Source organism: Salmo salar, chromosome 10 (genome assembly GCF_965601325.2).
Source record: "Salmo salar chromosome 10, fSalSal1, whole genome shotgun sequence".
Lineage (NCBI taxonomy): Eukaryota > Metazoa > Chordata > Actinopteri > Salmoniformes > Salmonidae > Salmo > Salmo salar.
The window spans coordinates 73,296,126-73,318,049 of NC_138300.1; the positions used below are offsets into that span (position 1 = coordinate 73,296,126).

The following is a 21,924-nucleotide window of genomic DNA, read 5'->3' on the forward strand; positions in this document are numbered from 1 at the left end:
AGTACAAAACCAAAACTATTGATCTGATTTAAGCAATTTATTTTGTGTCATCGTGTTGATTATTGCTTTCATACCAACATCACCAATCTGAGGCCAATGGATGTGTAATTTCCCCTAATTCGATTTGGTCAAAAGTCAGTTTGGGTAATGTAGTAGGCCTATTAGCCCATTCCATCGACTTCCCTACTATGTTCGTTTTTTTATTTGTACAGATTCCCAAATGAATGTAACAACTAATGTTACTATTGGGGTACATTTACACTCTTTTTCAACTAATTATCTTTTCATGATGAACGGGTCCTCACATTTGGACGAGCTCCCTCTGCGGTTGATGTGTCTACGAGGGTGCGCGTGCCTCTTTGGGAATCGTATTTGCTTTGTTTTTCAAAGATGTGTCACTCCAGTCAACCTCCACACACTGAACAGATGGCGACCACGAGGTTAGAAGAGATTATCGAGGAGGAGGATATTTTCCTGAACAACAAAAGCCAAATTAGTCTTTTATATCGGCCTACATAGAGTTTTGTGGGAAAGGTGTCCGGGAAAGTACGGAAGGGAGCTGTCAAAATGACAACAACGGAAAACCAGCTGGACGAGTTCATGCACCTCGCGCTAAGAAAACAGCTATCCTACAGGTAAATGGATATCGATAATAACAATTTAAATAGCCTACTAACGTTACCCGTGTCTTTCAGTCAACTTTGGTTGAGAGTGCTGTCCTCGGAGTCAGACTGCCGTAATCATGAATTCAAGTCTTTTAATTATTAATTGCTAAATACAGTATTTCCCACTGTATGATAATGTGAATGTTATATCCTTTATAACTCTTAAATACGTTTTGAATGAGATTATAGACTAGTTTTATAGAATAGTTTTAGGCTAGGCTACAATATAACAGTGCTTGTTGATAATTCCATGAACCATGCTTGTCAATAATGCCTGCTCCTTTGTCCAACCAACATGACCCACAAACAGAAGTAGCCTAACTTGGGTAGCTAGTAGACTAGTTGATTATAACAGAATTATTATTATTTATTTTTTTCATTTATGTCCCAATTTTTTTTTTGAGGACAAAGCATGAAAGAGTCATGGTCCTTCACTCTTTCCAATTCACTTCCTGAAGAGGAGGGGTTATGAATATTTTCATTGTCTATTCATTTTTCTCAACACATGGACTGCAAGCAACAGCTGGATTTTGCACTGACTAAGGCTAAATGTAATTAGAGAGAGAGAGAGAGAGAGTTCTGGTATCATCATCACTTTGATCATCCATAAACAGGCACAAAGCGACCCGTATCATCTCCCCAGTGATATCCTGTTCTTGTTCACACATTAACCCAATTAGGAGGCATCTGTCTGTTTTTTTTCTTCAAAGCTGTCATCTGAGATACAAGCCTATATCCATCATATCCCACTTAGACAACAATACCCTTTGAAAGACCTACACAGGGCTCATTAAAAGATCCTAATGATATTAAAGCCACAATGCTCCTTTTAATAGGACTGTGACTCATCTACTTGTTTTTTTTTTTGTGTTTCCAACAGTGTCTTGTGTCTATTGAAAAAGAGGGACTGCATTTTCAGTGCTGCTGTGGCTTCTTAAATCTGATTATCAGACCTTAAAAGATGTGTGTGTGTGTGTGTGTGTGTGTGGGGGTGTCATTTCAAGTGCTCCGCACTGCATTCATGATGCCATCTGTGTTCAACTTCCTGTGTTGGCGGGCCTGTGTGTTTGTGGAAGCAAGATGTCTGGCATACATGGTTCCAATCACACCTAAGCCCTATACTACGAATCAGGTTTGAGGTAACTTTGGTTATCCCGAGTTCAACTCGGGATAACCGGTACCACGAAAGTGGCTTACCTTTTGACCAGGTACATTTCTATGGCAACGAATCCTTTAGAAATAACCTGCTCCGGGGCAGGCTAACTCCATTTATTTTGAATGAAGTGTCTGAGCCGTGAGTTGAGGACCGATGAAATCAGATTCCCTCCGTCTCGCAAAGATTGCGTCATCATCCACTTCATTTGAGTAAGATGACTGAGAAACATTTGATTCATCAAATATTGTTTTTGTGTGTAATTTTTTTTGTAATGTTAAAATACTTACCACATTGCACATTTAGAAATGACAGAATGCATTTGAAACTTCACACACAGTAAAACTTTTTTATGACAATACAATTATTTTATCGATACTATTTCACACCATAGCCTGCTGAATTTGCAAGAATCCTTTTCTTTCAATTTGATTTTGGCACAAATGAAAATGTGGCACTGACTCGCCCATTGATGGCTGTTTCAGCATTGTCTCGATGAAGAGTTTGAACTAGCCACGTGCATCATGCACGAGCAGTTACAAGGCTGCTAGAGTTAGCGGCAGGCTGGCAAGCAATATCCACCGTTGTAATATGGATAAAGCCTGAGCTAGCTAGCTTTAGAAAACCCTGAGCAGATCTAGCTTGCTTCGTAGTATACCACTCTGGTGCCAACTATACATTATGATACTACATTGGTTGAATGGTCTGTGGTCATGCTTTTTTTAAATGTAAATTATAGATAGACTAACTGGCCAGAAACAGGTTTCCATTTTACATGACCACTGAAATGCAGCTCAAAGGAGATGTTTATGAAGGACATGAACCTACATGTTGAGAAGTGTATGGGGAGTCTCAGGTTGTCATGCCAGATCTCCGAGAGGCTCTCTCACTCTCACTCTGTGTGAGTGTGCGAACAGTGACCAGGAGAGAACCGGGTTCACAGATATGTCTCCTGAGGACCCCTCACATGTAATCTTGTTTTCTGATAATCTAGTGTCAGGGTTATTTCACTGGTAAGAAACCTGATGTCAACCTGATGTTTGCTCCGAGAAGCACCTGATGAACCATAACAAACAATGAAACTTTGTTTTGCTCCTGTGCCTTCAAGGCCTTTGAAATGACACAGAATTAATTTGAGAGTCATTTCAGGTCATTTGGATAAGAGGTGGAATTATGTTGATCTACATGCATATCCCATGAATTGTAACGTAACTAGTACACTGAGTCAGAAGAGACTTTCTGTAGACGCACACTAACCATATTAGTTATTCACTGTTCTTCTATGGAGGCCTATCCCATATAGCTATTCAAAACTCAAAAGACAGGCACACTGAGTACAGTTACATGCACACAATAATACGATTATTTTGAATAGTCAGATTAAGATCTGGTTTACAGTCTGGTTAGACTGTAAACTCTCCTTCCAGACTCACATTAAGCATCTCCAATCCAAAATTAAATCTAGAATCGGCTTCCTATATCGCAACAAAGCATCCTTCACTCATGCTGCCAAACATACCCTCGTAAAACTGACCATCCTACCGATCCTCGACTTCGGTGATGTCATCTACACCTGAAACCCCACCTCTTCAAGGAATACCTGGGATAGGATAAAGTAATCCTTCTAACCCCCCCTTAAAATATTTAGATGCACTATTGTAAAGTGGTTGTTCCACTGGATATTATAAGGTGAATGCACCAATTTGTAAGTCGCTCTGGATAAGACCGTCTGCGAAATGACTTAAATGTAAATGTAAAATCTATAAAATAGCCTCCAACACTCTACTCAACAAATTGGATGCAGTCTATCACAGTGCCATCCGTTTTGTCACCAAAGCCCCATACACTACCCACCACTGCGACCTGTATGCTCTCGTTGGTTGGCCCTCGCTTCATACTTGTCGCCAAACCCACTGGCTACAGGTTATCTACAAGTCTCTGCTAGGTAAAGCCCCGCCTTATCTCAGCTCACTGGTCACCATAGCAGCACCCACTCGTAGCACGCGCTCCAGCAGGTATATCTCACTGGTCACCCCCAAAGCCAATTCCTCCTTTGGTCGTCTTTCCTTCCAGTTCTCTGCTACCAATGACTGGAACGAACTGCAAAAATCTCTGAAGCTGGAGACTCATATCTCCCTCACTAGCTTTAAGCACCAGCTGTCAGAGCAGCTCACAGGTCACTGCACCTGTACATAGCCCATCTGCAAACAGCCCATCTATCTACCTACCTCATCCCCATACTGTATTTATTTATCTATCTTGCTCCTTTGCACCCCAGTATCTCTACTTGCACATTCATTTTCTGCACATCTACCATTCCAGTGTTTAATTGCTATATTATAATTACTTCGCTACCATGGCCTATTTATTGCCTTATCTTACCTCATTTGCACTCACTGTATATAGACTTTTTGTTTTCTTTTGTTCTACTGTATTATTGACTGTATGTTTTGTTTATTCTGTGTGTAACTCTGTGTTGTTGTATGTGTCAAATTGCTATGCTTCATCTTGGCCAGGTCGCAGTTGCAAATGAGAACTTGTTCTCAACTAGCCTACCTGGTTAAATAATGGTTAATTAAAAAAAATATCATGGTCACATGGCATATGAACTAACAGGTTATATAGCAAACAAAGCAATTATCACAACACATAGTTGCAATATGGCTTTTTTTATGGCTTGGCTTAACCAGTCACCGCTACTGATTTTCTGCAAAGTCTTTTCGAATCATTAGGACATGTAAACCCCTTAAATCAGAGTCACAGCTGTGTATTTGCTAGCAAGCTTCCTTTTGCGGGAGTGAAGTGAAATAGTTTTCACATACAAACTTTATATGTCTGAACTTCCCAATAATATCATGGGCGCTCGCTGTGGTAGAACTTGAATTTTGATTGGTGATTTTCTGCCCCATCAGGTAGCCTGATTTCAGATGTGTCCATGTAAACAAGATTATTAGGGAAATCGTTCTTCCTACAAAGCATGCAAACTTTCAAATCTAACTATTATCTTTTTTTACATTTATTTTATTTCACCTTTATTTAACTAGGCAAGAATAAATTCAACCACACCTTTGCTTCATCACAAAACTGGTGAGCAACCTCTTTATGGTGAAGTCCACAAAGCATATTGCATGTAACAAACAGTTACATGACCTACAGCATTTTTCGGACTACCAAGCAACTATTGATTTAGAACCACGGAGAGTTACTGCAAGCCGCAAAGAAAACAGGAGCTGCCTCCACTATTCCAGCACCATTTTAAGTTCAACATTTCAAGTCATCAAATCACCAATGCTTAGTCTAATACAGTGACAACTAAAAGATACCAAAAACAATTTAGTCCAATCAACGTAAGCTAAAAGTGATGGTGCTGTCCATGGTTCTGATTTGTGTGTGTTTGCGCAAGTAGAAAAACATGTTGCCTCACCCTACTTGTAGAGAAACGCCAATGCCATTCCGACTCTGTCATACAGTACACGCTTTTATTTTTTGTTGTACTAGGCTACCTGGCTAAAATGCTTGCTCGCTAGCCTAACTTCCTTTCATGGGCAACGTTAGCTAGTTAACATTAGCCTTCTACATCTAGCTACATATTGAACATCTTCCTCTCAGTCCAGGGGCACAATGTATTTTATGGTTGGATCAGAATCGCCATTATAATCATTGGCCAGTAAGGAGAATTAAGTAAAATCCCTATCTCCATCCATGGCTAATTTCGGAAAGTGACAATTTTTTGTATCTTGCTAGTAGAGGTCGACCGATTTATGATTTTTCAACGCCGATACCAATACCGATTTATTGGAGGACCAAAAAAAGCCGCTACCGATTAATCGGCAGATTTTATTTAAACATTTTTTTTTACATTTTTTTACATATTTTTTTATATATATATTTTTTTTATGTATTTATTTGTAATAATGACAATTACAACAATACTGAATGAACACTTATTTTAACTTAATATAATACATCAATAAAATCAATTTAGCCTCAAATAAATAATGAAACATGTTCAATTTGGTTTAAATAATGCAAAACAAAGTGAAAGTGCAATATGTGCCATGTAAGAAAGCTAACATTTAAGTGCCTTGCTCAGAACTTGGGAACATATGAAAGCTGGTGGTTCCTTTTAACATGAGTCTTCAATATTCCCAGGTAAGAAGTTTTAGGTTGTAGTTATTATAGGACTATTTCTCTCTATACGATTTGTATTTCATATACCTTTGACTATTGGATGTTCTTATAGGCACTTTAGTATTGCCAGTGTAACAGTATAGTTTCCGTCCCTCTCCTCACCCCTACCTGGGCTCGAACCAGGAACACATCGACAACAGCCACCCTCGAAGCAGCGTTACCCATGCAGAGCAAGGGGAACAACTACTCCAAGTCTCAGAGCGAGTGACGTTTGAAACGCTATTAGCGCGCACCCGGCTAACTAGCTAGCCATTTCACATCGGTTACACAAGCCTAATCTTGGGAGTTGATAGGCTTGAAGCGGTGGGTGTAATTTGTGGAACGTTCCAACAGGAATCGGTTCCAAAAAAACTAAAAGTAAAAAGTTGCTAACTAACAACGCATACAAAGTAGCAACGCATACAAACCTAGCTAACTAGCTGCCGAATAGCTGCCGAATCGCGTAACAGGTAGTCAGCCTGCCATGCAGGCTCCTCGTGGAGTGCAATGTAAGGCAGGTGGTTAGAGCGTTGGACTAGTAACCGGAAGGATGCAAAAACGAATCCCCGAATCCCCCTGAAGAAGGCAGTTAACCCCCTTTCCTAGGCCGTCATTGAAAATAAGAATGTGTTCTTAATCTGACTTGCCTAGTTAAATAAAGGTGTAAAAAAAAATCTGCCAAAAATACCGATTACCGATTGTTATGAAAACTTAAAATCGGCCCTAATTAATCGGCCATTCCAATTAATCGGTCGACCTCTACTAGCTAGCTAGCCACCGGAGGACAACAACAAAACAAGATGCAACAATTCAAGTTGTTTCTATCGATTTAAGTATTTCTCTGTGATAGGAGTGAAGCCAAATCCAAACTGGCGCATGACTAAGTCGCTTTGGATAAAAGCGTCTGCTAAATGGCATATACAGTGGGGAAAAAGTATTTGATCCCCTGCTGATTTTGTACGTTTGCCCATTGACAAAGAAAGGATCAGTCTATAATTTTAATGGTAGGTTTATTTGAACAGTGAGAGACAGAATAACAACAAAAATATCCAGAAAAACGCATGTCAAAAATGTTATAAATTGATTAGCATTTTAATGAGGGAAATAAGTATTTGACCCCTCTGCAAAACATGACTTAGTACTTGGTGGCAAAACCCTTGTTGGCAATCAGAGGTCAGAGACAGGGAGACAGGACGGACAGCTGATCGTCCTCGCAGTGGCAGACAACGTGTAACAACACCTGCACAGGATCGGTACATCCAAACATCACACCTGCGGGACAGGTACAGGATGGCATCAACAACTGCCCGAGTTACACCAGGAATGCACAATCCCTCCATCAGTGCTCAGACTGTCCGCAATATGCTGAGAGAGGCTGGACTCACGGCTTGTAGGCCTGTTGTAAGGCAGGTCCTCACCAGACATCACCGGCAACAACGTTGTCTATGGGCACAAACCCACCGTCGCTGGACCAGACAGGACTGTCAAAAAGTGCTCTTCACTGATGAGTCTCGGTTTTGTCTCACCAGGGGTGATGGTCGGATTCGCGTTTATTGTCGAAGGAATGAGCGTTACACCAAGGCCTGTACTCTGGAGCAATATCGATGTGGAGGGTCCGTCATGGTCTGGGGCGGTGTGGCACAGCATTAACGGACTGAGCTTGTTGTCATTGCAGGCAATCTCAACGCTGTGCGTTACAGGGAAGACATCCTCCTCCCTCATGTGGTACCCTTCCCTGAGGCTCATCCTGACATGACCCTCCAGCATGACAATGCCACCAGCCATACTGCTCGTTCTGTGCATGATTTCCTGCAAGACAGGAATGTCAGTGTTCTGCCATGGCCAGCGAAGAGCCCAGATCTCAATCACATTGAGCACGTCTGGGACCTGTTGGATCGGAGGATGAGGGCTAGCGCCATTTCCCCCCAGAAATGTCTGGGAACTTGCAGGTGCCTTGGTGGAAGAGTGGGATAACATCTCTCAGCAAGAACTGGCAAATCTGATGCAGTCCATAGGGAGGAGATGCACTGCAGTACTTTACAGCTGGTGGCTATACCAGATACTGACTGTTACTTTTGATTTTGACCCCCCTTTGCTCAGGGACACATTATTCCATTTATGTTAGTCACATGTCTGTGGAATTTGTTCAGTTTATGTCTCAGTTGTTGAATCTTGTTATGTTCATACAAATATTTACACATGTTAAGTTTGCTGAAAATAAACGCAGTTGAGTGAGAAGACGTTTCTTTTTTTGGTACTGTATATAAACTGAGTATTCAAAAGTTTCGACTCACCTACTTATTCCAGTGTTTTTCTTCATTTTACAGTTTTCTACATTGTAGAGTAATAGTAAAGACATCAACACTATGAAATAACACATGGAATCATGTGGTAACCAAAAAAGTGTTAAACAAATGAAAATATATTTTATATTTGAGATTCTTCAAAGTTGCCACCCTTTGCCTTGATGACAGCTTTGCACACTCTTGGTATTCTCTCAACCAGCTTCATAAGGTAGTCACCTGGAATGCATTTCAATTAATAGGTGTGCCTTGTTAATTTAATATTTAATTGTGGAGTTTCTTTCCTTCTTAATGCGTTTGAGCCAATCAATTGTGTGACAAGGTAGGGGTGGTGTACAGAAGATAGACGTATTTGGTAAAAGACCAAGTCCATATTATGATTAGAACAGCTCAAATAAGCAAAGTGAAACGACCGTCCATCATTACTTGAAGACATGATGGTCAGTCAATCCGGAAAATGTCAAGAACTTTGAATGTTTCTTCAAGTGCAGTCGCAAAAACCATCAAGGGCTATGATGAAACTGGAGGAGGTGTGATGGTGTGGGGGTGCTTTGCTGATGACACTGTCTGTTATTTATTTAGAATTCAAGGCACACAGCATTCTGCAGTGATACACCATCCCATCTGGTTTGTGCTTAGTGGGACTATCATTTGTTTTTCAACAGGATAATGACCCAAAACACACCTCCAGGCTTTGTAAGGGCTATTTGACCAAGGAGAGTGATGGAGTGCTACATCAGATGACCTGGCTTCCACAATCAACCGACCTCAACTCAATTGAGATGGTTTGGGATGAGTTGGACTGCGGAGTGAAGGAAATGCAGCCAACTAGTGCTCAGCATATGTGGGAACTCCTTCAAGACTGTTGGAAAAGCATTCCTCATAAAGCTGGTTGAGAGAATTTCAAGAGTGTGCAAAGCTGTCATCAAGGCAAAGGGTGGCTACTTTGAAGAATATAAAATATATTTTGAGTTGTTTAACACTTTTTTTTTGGTTACTACATGATTCCATATGTGTTATTTCATAGTTTTCATGTCTTCACTATTAGTCTACATTGTAGAAAATAGTCAAAATAAAGAAAAACCCTTGAATGAGTAGGTGTGTCCAAACTTTTGACTGGTACTGTATATTATTGATGCTTTGATGCTTTGACCGGTTTGGGTTTTTACTTTACATTTGATAACAGTTTTGAATGTTTTTGTTTGTTAAATGTGATATTCAGTGTGTGACGTCCATTTTTATAGTTTACACCGCTACTTGAGTCATCCCTCTCCGCTCTCTCTCTCTCTCTCTCTCTCTCTCCTCCATGCCAATTTTCACACAGACATAGCACTGTCCCCATGTCACTAAACAAGCGCTTTTGTTGTTGCTTGACCAGAGAGACTTGCATTCAGTCTGTATGGTCAATGCAGCACATGCAATAATGTTGATGACAATGATGTTGTTTCCACTTTACTTCTTAATATAAATCCACAAGTGTTCTATAATTACATGATTAGTTTGTGTTTCTTACATCTGTAAACAGCTAGTTTGTCTTTTCTTTGCAAGTTAAACTAAATAGTGTTAGCTGGCTGGCTGGCTAGCTAGCTAGCTAATAAATGTACTGAGTCAGAGCAAACATAGCTAGCTAATACAGCCTGTTACCAGTTCTGGTATAGCACTAAATCAGCATGTTGTTTGTGCAACAGTATTTTCTTAAATCAAAGAGGAATAGGCGAAGCATGAATATGTTGGCTACATGAAGAAACATTTTAATGTAGTGTAACAGTGTAGGTTCCGTCCCTCTCTTTTCCCCAACCTGGGCTCGAACCAGGGACCCTTGCACACATCAACAACTGACACCCCACGAAGCATCGTTACCCATCGCGCCACAAAAGCCGCGGCCCTTGCAACGCAAGGGGAAACCCTACTTCAAGTCTCAGAGCGAGTGACGTCACTGATTGAAATGCTATTAGCGCGCACCACCGCTAACTAACTAGCCATTTCACATCGGTTACAGTAGCAAAGATTATAGGGTTCCCTAAGAAACACTGAACATCATCCTAGCCTGTTACAATAACTCCTCCCTGTTTTTTTTCATTTGTTGTCATGTCAAACAACACAGTATTCAAAGTGCCCACTATTATATTCTAACTACAGAATTAGAATAAACATTCTATTTCCATGATTCCAACAGTTCACCCAAGTGTTTTAATCTAAATTGCAAGTCAAATCGGGAATAGGGTGCTATTTGGGATGCAGGTCGGATGTTACTGAGCTAGCTGCCTGCAGTAGGAATTACTGGTTAAAAATAAGGCAATTGTTTTGCACATATCATGCAGCCCAACATGGCAGTGTGGATTGATCTCAAATGAGTGCAGGAAATGCAGGAAATTATTTTAGGTTGAAGTTGAATTGAACAGTATAAAACAATCAGAATGGAGAAAGACCCATTGAAATCACTTAGAATGGATGTGTTACCACTGTATGGTCACGCACTACTCATAAAGCAAATTTAGAATTTGTATTATTCAAATACATAAAATACCATCATACCGTCAAACATTTGAAAAATACCATGTTAAGATATTTTGGCCATGTCGCTCAGGACTAATATATACAGTTTATATATATATTACAATTGGCGTATGCTTACTTTGATTATGACCTTAGGCCAATTTAAGATAAGCAGAGTAAGGTGTTTACATGACTAATGTCATACTCAACTTACTGCCATGATCAGTTTAATATATAATTATTAATGTGCATGTAAACATGCTCACTGACTGACAGAATGGAGAACGGCAGTACAGTGGTTGCTTGACTGAACTTTGAACACCAAGCCCCAAAAGTAATTCCTACTGCAGGCAGCTAGCTCAGTAACATCCGACCTGCATCCCAAATAGCACCCTATTCCCTATTGAGTGCACTACTTTGACCAGGGGCGTCTTAATTGAATCTGGCAGCCCTGTTGCACGTCACCTGAGCAGTGGTTCGAGTGAATCAGTCAGAGGTGGTGTGTTCGTTTGTGGAGAGAGGGTGGGCACTGGGCAGGACACCTGGGCTGGCACATCAAACCATTGCCTTTAAATTACTTGAATTCATCAGAGGGACAGACAGAGAGTAGCCCGGTGTCCAGCAGAGATAATCCTCAAAGGGGGGGTTCTGATTCAGACATTAAAGGGAATGATGCATAAAAGGAAATGAGCTCATCCATGATGCTCCCTGGGTGGCAGATGCCATGCCGAGTTGTTGCATTCAAGTATCACATTTTGATTACTTACTTACCATAAGCTGTTAAATAACATGGTCATTACAATGAAGTATTGGCTGTCATGATTTTACCTGATGGTTGCATTGAGTTTAGATTAGCCTATTCTGGTAGACACTAGCTGACTAGCTGTGTCACTACAATACCTGCGTTCAAATACATGCGTATTTGAATTTCAAATACTTATTTTCTGTGTATATGAGTTTTCAAATATTGTGGCAGAATCAACTTCTTCTATATGAAGTACTTGAAATTATTTTCTAATAATTTCTATAAATATTTAAAACGACTCGTTTCCAAATACATTTTAAATACCCCTAGAATAGTGATGGGAAGTTTGGCTCTTTTTACTGACTCAGATCTTTTCAACTCGTTCTGTCAAAATAACAAATCTTTCGTTATTTCGTTCATTTGATTCAGTAGGCTAATCCTGCGAGTACGGAGGACCCCCGACCGGCGAACGAGGAACTAAAAACTCGAAAGAATTATGATTCTACGAGCCTCGTTCGCCATAGGAGCCTTATTGCAGCTGTCATTTGTGATTGAGACCTTCAGATAATTGCTAGGCATACAAATACGATTATTTATTGATACTGCCTTTGAAATGAGGTTTAGTTGCTGCCGCAACTGGACTTGATTGTGAACGACTCAATTGCATGAGTTGACTGCGGGGAAGCAGATAAGCACAATATCGTTCATGAACTGCAACAACCCCCCAAACGATTCGTTCTCGAGTTCGAGTTTGTTGAGCAGAAGCAGGCTGTATGTTTTGGTTGTCAATAACATTCAATAGTCAATTAATTGCACTCTTTCTTGCACCATGCGATCAATTAACAGTTCAAAACTTGTATATATTTTTGTTTGATACTTTCTGCAGCACGATCTATTTTCCTGCGCACGATCTATTTTCCTGCGGAGGAGTGTTTATTAATCCTGTTTTATTCATTGCAGCCAGCAGGCGAAACGAATGACTAAAATGAACGAGTCACTCTGAAAAATGAATCATGACTCTCGAGTCAGTAAAAATAGTAATTAAAAAAGAACGAGTCGTTCGCCAACTGCACATCACTACCCTAGAACCAAACAGACCTGGGATCGGTTTCCCAAATCATCTTACGACGAAGTGCATCGTTATAACCTTCGTGGTTGCATCGTTAAATCTCCAAGCTGTTTCTCAAAACCATCGTCATTAACGTTCCACTTGAAAACGCTCGTAATCTAACGCCTGCCTCAGCTGTGGTGTGCTTCGTTAGATGCTTTTTTGCCCTCCCGCATCACTTTATAAACAGAAGATCTCCACTAAACATAGAGGCACAATATACTGAGAATGTGCTTGTCCTCCTGCGAACTTTAGAACATGCATATGCACATTTTCCAGTGATTGAAGTATTGCATTGCAAAAAGGCAAAAGTCGCCTAGTAACCTTGTGCAAATGGGGAATATATGATGACTTATTCAGAACAAAAAAAAACAGGTAGCTAAATATAATGACAAGATGCAATCATTTGCTGGTAAGAAGAGTAAAAATCTATTTATTTGTATCTTTGCATTCTAAAATAATTAGAAATCTATTTCCTTTAATTTATTTCATTTCCATGATCATTGCAGAATAGATTCCTCAACTTTTCTGACTCTGACGGTTTCATTCTAGCGAAATAGCCTATAGGCCTACAACAAGTTAGGATAGGCTACCGTTTTCCCCATCTCTCATTTAATTGGACCCTCTTCACGGTAGTAAACAAATAAGCTGCCGGTATTTAAAGTATTTTTTCCCCCTATGCCGAGTTCTGTTTTCTATTATTTATTTATTTTTTCCTGGTTTTGGTTTTCTTTCAGTGTTTTAACTCTCAATATTACAATTATTCTTAGAGAAACAACAAAAATTGATGTTCTGAGTCCATGTCTATGCTTAAATCACATCAGAAGACCATTTGAGGTCTGGAAAAAATACTAACAAATGTAATTGCGCATCTAGCAAGAGAGTAATGTGTCAGTCTGGCGATGTTTATGTTGGGTCTACTGCTGCACCACATGTCATGGCAGAGTTTGTAAAACAATGGCCACCGAATTGATACAAATAATCATGATATAGTTATTTCAGGTAACATTTAATTGAGAAGGTTTTTTTGGGGGAAAGTCTGTTTACCCACACGACTGTTATCATTAGCATCGCTAACTGGCTACATACGGCGTGATAAACAAACGCGCGCACCAAACATACAGACGGGGGCAATATTGATGGAAATTAATTGGCAGATATTGTGTTGCGTTTGGCTTTTTAAGCCAATAGTGGCTAACCAGGGTTGGGATAATGTCAATTTGGCTTTGATTGAATAGTAGCCAGGAGCATTTTGTTTATGACAGTTTGCGATGGAACACATGAGAAAATGTACTTTCAGAATTGCTTGGCTAGCTAATCGTAGGTGGGCAGCGAGCTAATGGTAGCTCGCAATCTACCTGTTGGAGACCCCTACTCTTTGTGATCCGATTCGAAGCGCATCTTAATGGTAGAATAGATGGTTCACCATTTTCATTGACGTTTGTAGGCTACATCTAAATACTGTAATGTCAAATTTCACGAGCAGCATAGACGATATTTAATTTATAAGCACAATACATATCATAACTATTGCACTTTTCTGGCCATGATGAGTTCATATTCCCGAAGTAGCAATACAACAAAATACCATGGACATCTCATTTAGTTGGAGCTATTAGATAGACAGGCCATTGTAATTTCAAGTTTTTGCTCTATGCATCTGAAAGGGAGTGCTGTTTTATAACATACAGGTGAACAGACAGTTGATCTTCTACATTGAAGTGTGTCACTACCACTGTAAGTTGGCCTTCTGTACTTAATTTTTAGAGTAGACAATGTTTCAGAATTTACGGGCAGTGCAGCATATTTAGGTTTGGGAGAAAGTAAATGCAAAACATTATTGAATTCAAATAATCTGTTTACAGGTCCACAACAATTTGCAATTGTTTTTGTGTTTCAGAAACGGTCAGATACAGCAAATGTCCCTGCAAAAAAAACCATTCTGCCAACACATCCAAAGACATTTGATCAAGTTCGCCATTGATATGTCCTTTAGATATACAATGTTGGCCTAATTCCAATACTTCCAAAGTATACAGCAGATAAGGGCGTTATTGTCACCAGAAAAGGTGAATTATGGGTGTTAATCAAGCAGAGTTGCAATGCTCGTTCACTCGCACACAGTTTTATGACAGGTCGGATTTATAACGGGAAATATGGTAAGTATGGCGTGCGCCAAATTTATAAATCTCTATTTTTGTGTGTGCACTGACTTTTCATAAATGGGGCACGCAGATATTTAATGTTAAATTTATCCAACGGTTATAAATGAGGCCCCTGGTCTCTAAAGAAATGGACAAAGTCTTGCAGTTACATTAGTTGACTAACTGTTACTCAAAAAATATGGACAAAGTCTTTCAGTTACACTAGCTGACTAGCTGTGTCTCAAGTTTTGGACAAAGTCTTTAATTTTTCAACTGTCCTGAACTTGACTCTAGAACTTGACATTCCCTGCTGGTCCTGTAGGAGTCCTATTCCCGTGTCAACCTTTAATGCACACTGCCTGCATGCTACAACCCACACACACACCGGTTGGTGGACACAGCTGTGCCGCAGAATGTTCCATCTGCCCGTTCCTGTTTGGTACAGTGCTGAGTGAGGGAAGAGGAGGGCCTTTTTCTCTACTTCATTTGGGATAGCTGTTGAAGTGTGCATATATGGAGTGGTGGTTCTGCTTGTGTGTGTGTGTGTGTGTGTGTGTGTGTGTGTGTGTGTGTGTGTTTTATGAAAATCTGTATTGGATTGAAAAGGATGAAAATCGAAGCTGTGCTTGGTGTCTTTTGTATATTCATCATGCCTGCACTGGAAACACATGACACTTCATAACACACCAAGCCATAGACTAGTGTAGCTTCTCTAGTTTGCCAGAATATGTCCAATTCTTATTTTGTAATTTAACGTGTTCACAGTGTACTTCCCCTTGTAGTTTTATTGTAACCAGTTGCAATAGAACAGCATTGTTAATAGCATTCAGATGTGAATAGCATCTGACCAGCATTGCATAATACCGCTCCTTGTCAATTCCATTCAGTGTTGAGATGGTGTCCTACTCGTAATATCCGATTCTGTCTGTGTGTTTTGTTGTGTGATAACTAACTCTGCTCGGCCCCATGAGCTGACCTCTGTCACTGATGTGTCATGACAGCCAGCCAGGCAGAGGAGGTTTACTGGAAGGGTTCAAATTGATAAGTGACCTTAAATGTCAAACCATAAAAACAATCCCCATCCTGCCCACGCACAGAACGGGGGAAACCGCGACCCTGTTGGGTAAGACCTGTTTTTCTTTCGACTCCCTCATCATCAAAAGAAACCGTCATCAATGTGAGAACACACATCTATCTGCTGCCATGCAATACTGTGGTGTTCTGGATTGTGGGAGCCACGAGTCTCTCCTCTATCTCTATAGCCCCGGGGCTGGAGCTGGTAGGACTGAAATAGTGCTGCTGTTCTTGTGAAAATAGCAGACTGACTGCACAGGCTGGCAAAATGACCTGTCAGGCAACCACAGCAGCATATACAGTACATGCTCATGTGATTGCTTGTTATGAACCCATGCCTGCATGGCTTATGAGGGCCTGCTGTAACATGGTATATTCATTAATCGCAGGTCCCTTGTAACAAGTGCACCCCATGACCAAAGCGAATAGCTATTAACCCAGTCACACATATACTATATATAGAAAACCACTGAGACTATACTGTAGTATAAGTTTTCATTTTTCTCTGCTTACTTTACAACGTGGTTTGACCATGTGATGTGAAATAAAGAGGCCTTTGGTCATGGTCACTAAACATCAATCCTTTCTCTCTTTTTGAAGATGTTTAGTGATTGCTGTAAGTGCCACTGCAATCACTTACACAAGACATTAGACCTATTTTGTAATACCTTAGTACTGGTTTCCAGTTTCTTAACAGGAAGAAGATGATTAGTAATATTGTCCGTAACAATGGGGAAGTTCAATCAGGATATGGAGAACAATAAAAAGGCTTTAAGGGTGGCTCGCTCTTGGTGACTTTTTTTAGTCTCTTGTAACAGACTGTGGACTCTGAGTTTAGGTTTTTGTGGTCTGCGTCAAGTGATAGGGGACTGAAAGGACATAAACACAAATGAAGAAACATCAGTGCAAAAGGATCTTGTCTTGTCGCAGGTAATGTGGGAGGCACCAACCTACTCTGATTAATTGCACAATTTATTTGACTAAACACACCAAAGTAAAATTGTACCAGTTGAATAATGGAATAATGTAGTTCTGTGCTGTATCCTATCGTTAGAACATTGGCTGCTGCCTTGTTGTTTTCTGTTGGCGCTGGTGCAGCAGAGAAAGCATATGTCCTCTGTCTGCGTGGGCTCATGTGTGGGTGTTGGTTTAAAAAAAAAAAAAAGGGAAAAAAAGCAGATGATATGGATTTTTGTTGCCGGTAAAGTAAATCACTTCTCTACTGCATGGTTGCTCACGTATGGCCTTTTGTTTTACTGTATTGCAAATGTATGTGTTTGTATAACGTCCTATGATAGGCATTTATCCCCTGAACATTTCATTTCTATGTCTGACTGGCTTTATCGCTTTTAGCTGTGTTGACATGTCAATTCAGTCCTTAGTCTGCTTTCAAATCTAAATATTGAGGCATGATGCGTGAGTAATTGTCATCGCACACTCAGCATCTTCCTCAATGATTGAATTACACTGTATCTTCACTAGATGGAGCCCAAACCACTCCAAATGGTTTGCCCCAAATATCTGCTATCATCATCACCCACTTGTACAATATTTGGCCTCTGCATCCCTCTGAACGTATGTTGTAACATACATACAACCTCTTACACATACCTCTGCATTACTTTTCACCTTGTGAAATACAGTAAGTTTAAACATAATACAAAAAAAATATCTATTGATTAGGCTTGATATGAACTATAACCTGGGTCATGTTTATTAAGGCATTAAACGGAGGAAAACGGACAAACCTCCCTACGTTTTCAATGAAATACGCTTTAGTTTTATTTTTCTGTTGCAAAATGTTTTGTAAACATTTTTTTACTGTGTGCCCTAATGAAAACCACCATGGCCTAAAAACTGACTAGACTGTACACCCATGCAAAGTGTTCTTCGTTTCCCCATGGCTTATGTTTGGGCGTTTCACTTATCCAAATGAGGGGGGGATGAGGGGATTACTGATTTTGGGAAATGTGTCCTTCTAAATGTAGATTTAATGATTTGTCCATAGGGGTGCTCATTTGTATAGACAGAATTTTGTACAGTAGGGGATGTAGCTATTCCCAAAACTGGTGGCTGTTCCATTGTGATTTTCAACAGAAAATGCCATAGGCATGTTTGACTGCTGTTACTTAGGCCTACTACTATTTGTTATTGTTTCGTTGAGGTTTTGATATTTGACTTCTGGATAATAGGAACTTAGATAACACATGATTTTGATTTGATACTCTGTCATCTACCATGTTCTCTGCATTCTGAAAACGCAATACACAGAATGCGTAGATGATTTTGATTTGATACTCTGTCATCTACCATGTTCTCTGCATTCTGAAAACGCAATACACAGAATGCGTAGATGATTTTGATTTGATACTCTGTGATGTGTTATCTAAGGTTACAGGTCACAGAGAAGACTGGCATCAATGATCTTGTATTTTCATCGAGGTTTAATAGCTAGGAGAAGGACTGAGTCCCTCCATAACCTGAGCAGTGCAATCACCGCAATGTGTTATCTAACAGTCCCACTACTTTGGGAAGAGAGTGAAGACATGACGTGGTGTGCTCATGTGACATACATTTTAGTGAGCAGTGAGGTATAATAAGCAATAAAACCCGAGATACAGTATACACACAATTAACTTTGTTTTGATTAATTTTGACCTTTCCTGACGTCATTGATAAAAGTATCTGCCTTGGTTACTTCAGGTAAAACCCAGTTGTGTCCGAAATGGCACCCTATTCCCTACATAAGGCTCTGGTCAAAGTAGTCCAATATGTAGGGAATCGGGTGCCATTTCAGACCCACAGTGTCCTTTTTTTCCTACTGTGTCGTCCTGTGTCCCCGGAGCTCTGCAACTCTTATCTCCATTTGAAAACATCTGCTTGGGGCATCCCTCCAGTCTGGGCCTGTGTAGCTGTCATGGCACAAACTGTAATCCTTGATATGCAACACAAACCGAAACTGGGGCACCACATCACCATCATTCCTGGAGGTATCATCATAACCCAATTTCTGTTACGCAATCATGACCCGAGTTGTACATTTTGTGGAGTGAGATGGTCGACCCATCCTGGAAACAGCCTCGGATTATTACAGTATCGCGCTGATCCGCCAGGTGCCCACTGCACCTCTTTTTTTTTTAATTGGCTGTCAAAAAATAACTTTGGCTATCCTTCAGAGCGGTGCACCGAGCTGAACTCCAGCTCATAACGGGAGCCCAGGGGAGGTGGCAGCCACGCGCATGTGGTGAAGATCTCTGCGTGGGACTCACTGCTGCGGCCGTGTGAACTCTCAGCTTCTGCTGCGGCACTCTCTATCGCTAAAAGTGGGGTGGTGTGTGTGAAAAAAAAGCGCTGGATAGATGGATGGATGGCGTGGGCATTTTTTCACCCATCTTTATGTAAAGCGTATGTGGGAGGGAAGCCGGAGCGGAGTACATTGCAAAGAGAGAGTGGGGAACTGGAAATGTGATCGAAGTGAGAGGCAGGACTTTGGTCAGGCAGTTATACATACCGCCTGGTTTTAAATAGAGGGATGGATTGATGTGTTCAAATAAAAAAAATAGGTGCTTTTGTTTAATTTCATGCCCTTGTATAGTGAAGCAATGGGACCTGCAACTTCCTTATTATCATAATAAGCAGACGTGTGGTTCTGTGGTTAAACAGGATGTGTAATAAATTAGGTTGAGCTCTTGTATGCTGTCAGCTTTCGACATGCTTTAGGCTATATTTGGATATTTGGACACATTTAGCTCATTTTCGTTCCCTTCCACACACTCAATTTAGGCATTTTTCATTAACGACCAATAGGTGGCAACGCACTCACATTAATACTCACGGCCAATGGGAGAGAAAGTAAGAGGGAGGGGAGGGACAGAGAGAGAAAGCAAGGGAGAGCTACAGAGATGAGTGGGAGATAAAAGTATGTGCAAGAGAGTGAAAGGAAGCGAGATGACACTGAAGCAAGAGAGGGAACGTATGCGAACAAGAAGCCACAGGTAGTACATGTTCTTGCTTGTTGCTTCATCTGGGTATGACACTTCCTGGATTGTTTGAAATAGTCCCATAGAAGGTGAGCCAGCCAGTGTGTGTTGTGTGGTGGTGAGAGTAGTAGTAGTGCCAGGAGAGAGAGGGAGAGCAGCCTGACCAGGAAACACGAACAGCAGAGCGGAGAGAGAGGCTTCCTCTGACGGTGGCATTGGAGGAAGAGAGTGAGGAAGCCAGTTGGGAGAGAAGACCAGACCAGCCTGTGGAGGAACAGGAGAGACATTTCAGTTCGAATGATACTGCTGCCTGCAGCTCAACAGAGCTGTGTGTGGTGAGCGACTACCACACGAGGAGTGCACACACCAAGTTTGTCTCTGTAGAGTTTCCCTCCTCTCCGCTCTTGTGTCAAACTTGACATGTGAGAAAGGAAACAGGGATACGGAAGACTAATTGTCGATTTCCTGTTTTGTTTTTTCTCTAATTTCCTCCCTTTTTTTTTTTGAATGGGGGAAGGAACGGCCAGAGTGTAGTTGCTGCTTATTGCTGCTGGGAACTTTTTTGTTGTTCTTATGGCCTCTTGCTGCCTGGCCTGGGGCTGTGTGGACTCTGTGACTCCTCTGAAAGGAGAGGAGAAGCTCTGTGTGTGAGAGAGAACTGAGAAACAACCGTTTAAGAACATCGGCCATGGAGCAGCCCGAGGAGGAGCAGGAAGGAGCGGGGGCTTCCCCCGACCCTGACGAGACCCTGCAGGATGGAGACGAACCCTACACCTCTGCCTCGCCGGCCTCTTCGTCTTCCTCCTCTTCCTCCAGCCCAGTCCTGCCCTCCGCCACCGCCGCCATCCGCTGCCCCCACACCACCAAGAACTTCACACTGCGCATGTTTGGCAGGAAGTGAGTATGCATACTGTAGCCACTGGCGTACCACACACCCCCGCAGCCCCCGCAAGTTGAGGGAAGGCCCGCGGGCTCTAGGGCCCCCCCCCCAAAATAAAAAAATAAATGTGTAGAATAGCAGGAACTTTCTTTGCTTTAAAAATTCAAAATTCTCTCAACCTCATTGCAAAATGTGTAGAATAGCACAAGATTAGCAAAAACTGCAACATTTCCTCTCTGCCCCATGGGAATATGTGTAGAATAGCATGAGATTAGCTATAAAACGTTACACTAGCTGCAGCAGAGTGGTTGTGGAAATGTTGTAGGAGCATTCCCACAACCACTTAGCGGAGACAGATGAGTGAAAACAACGTTGCCAAACTGCGGCAGATGGAGACGTTATGGAAATGTTGCAAAAACGTTCTGCGCTGAAGGCTACAGTCAGTGGCTTACCCACCCCTCACGCAAGGTCTGAGCAAGGGACATCCAGGGGGCCCCAGAGCCCATGGGCCACCCTGCCTTGCGTGGGCTGTGGGGATGTGTGGTACGCCAGTGTGCCTTATTTATTCTTAGGCATATGACACAATGACAGCCTGGTCCCAGATCTGTTTGTGCTGTCTTTCCAACTCCTATGGCCATTTCCAAGACTCCACAAACAGATCTGGGAGCAGGCTAACACAACGATGCTACGGTATTGGTGTGACTGTGAGAGTTAAACCACAGAATGAGAGTCATGATGGAAATTTGGGAGCTACGCTTCTCTCTGAACTTGTTCAGCGCCGCCGAAGCCTATCATTGGGCCAGATAATCACTGAGGGTCTTCAGTTGAACTAAAACAAACAGTTTTAGCATCAGACGATCAGTGCTGTTCTGCAGTCACAGGTGCTTTCCAAGTGTGTTCCCACTTGTTTCTTTCTCAGCTTCAGTTTACTGTCTTGGAGAGCTTCCTGTTTTGTTTTACTGGTGACCGTTTCATCCCCTTGAACTATCCAGTCAGGTGCGTCACTGGAGTCTTAACAGGTGCAATGTCGTGTCTTATATCACTTGGCCTCCCGAGTGGTGCAGCGGTCTAAAGCACTGTATTGCATTCCCAGGCTGTGTCAAAACCGGCCGTGATCGGGAGGTCCATATGGCAGCGCACAATTGGCCCAGCGTCGTCCGGGTTAGGGGAGGATTTGGCTGCGGGGATAGGCCGTCATTGTAAATA

General features: G+C 41.5%; 1 protein-coding gene across 4 annotated transcripts in view; it reads left to right on the forward strand.

The window, feature by feature from the left end:
- The first annotated feature begins 347 nt into the window (after positions 1-347).
- Positions 348-21,924, forward strand: part of dgkzb (diacylglycerol kinase, zeta b) — a 113,767-nt gene continuing 92,190 nt past the window's right edge. The window contains exon 1 of one of the 4 annotated variants that reach the window (XM_014123989.3): positions 348-635. In XM_014123989.3, the coding sequence (XP_013979464.1) occupies positions 568-635 (68 nt within the window). In that variant the 5' untranslated portion in view covers positions 348-567. Of the gene's footprint in view, positions 636-16,595; positions 16,789-19,088; positions 20,736-21,924 lie in introns of those variants that run through there. The other 3 variants (XM_014123990.3, XM_014123988.3, XM_082957146.1) reach the window with 3 other exon arrangements.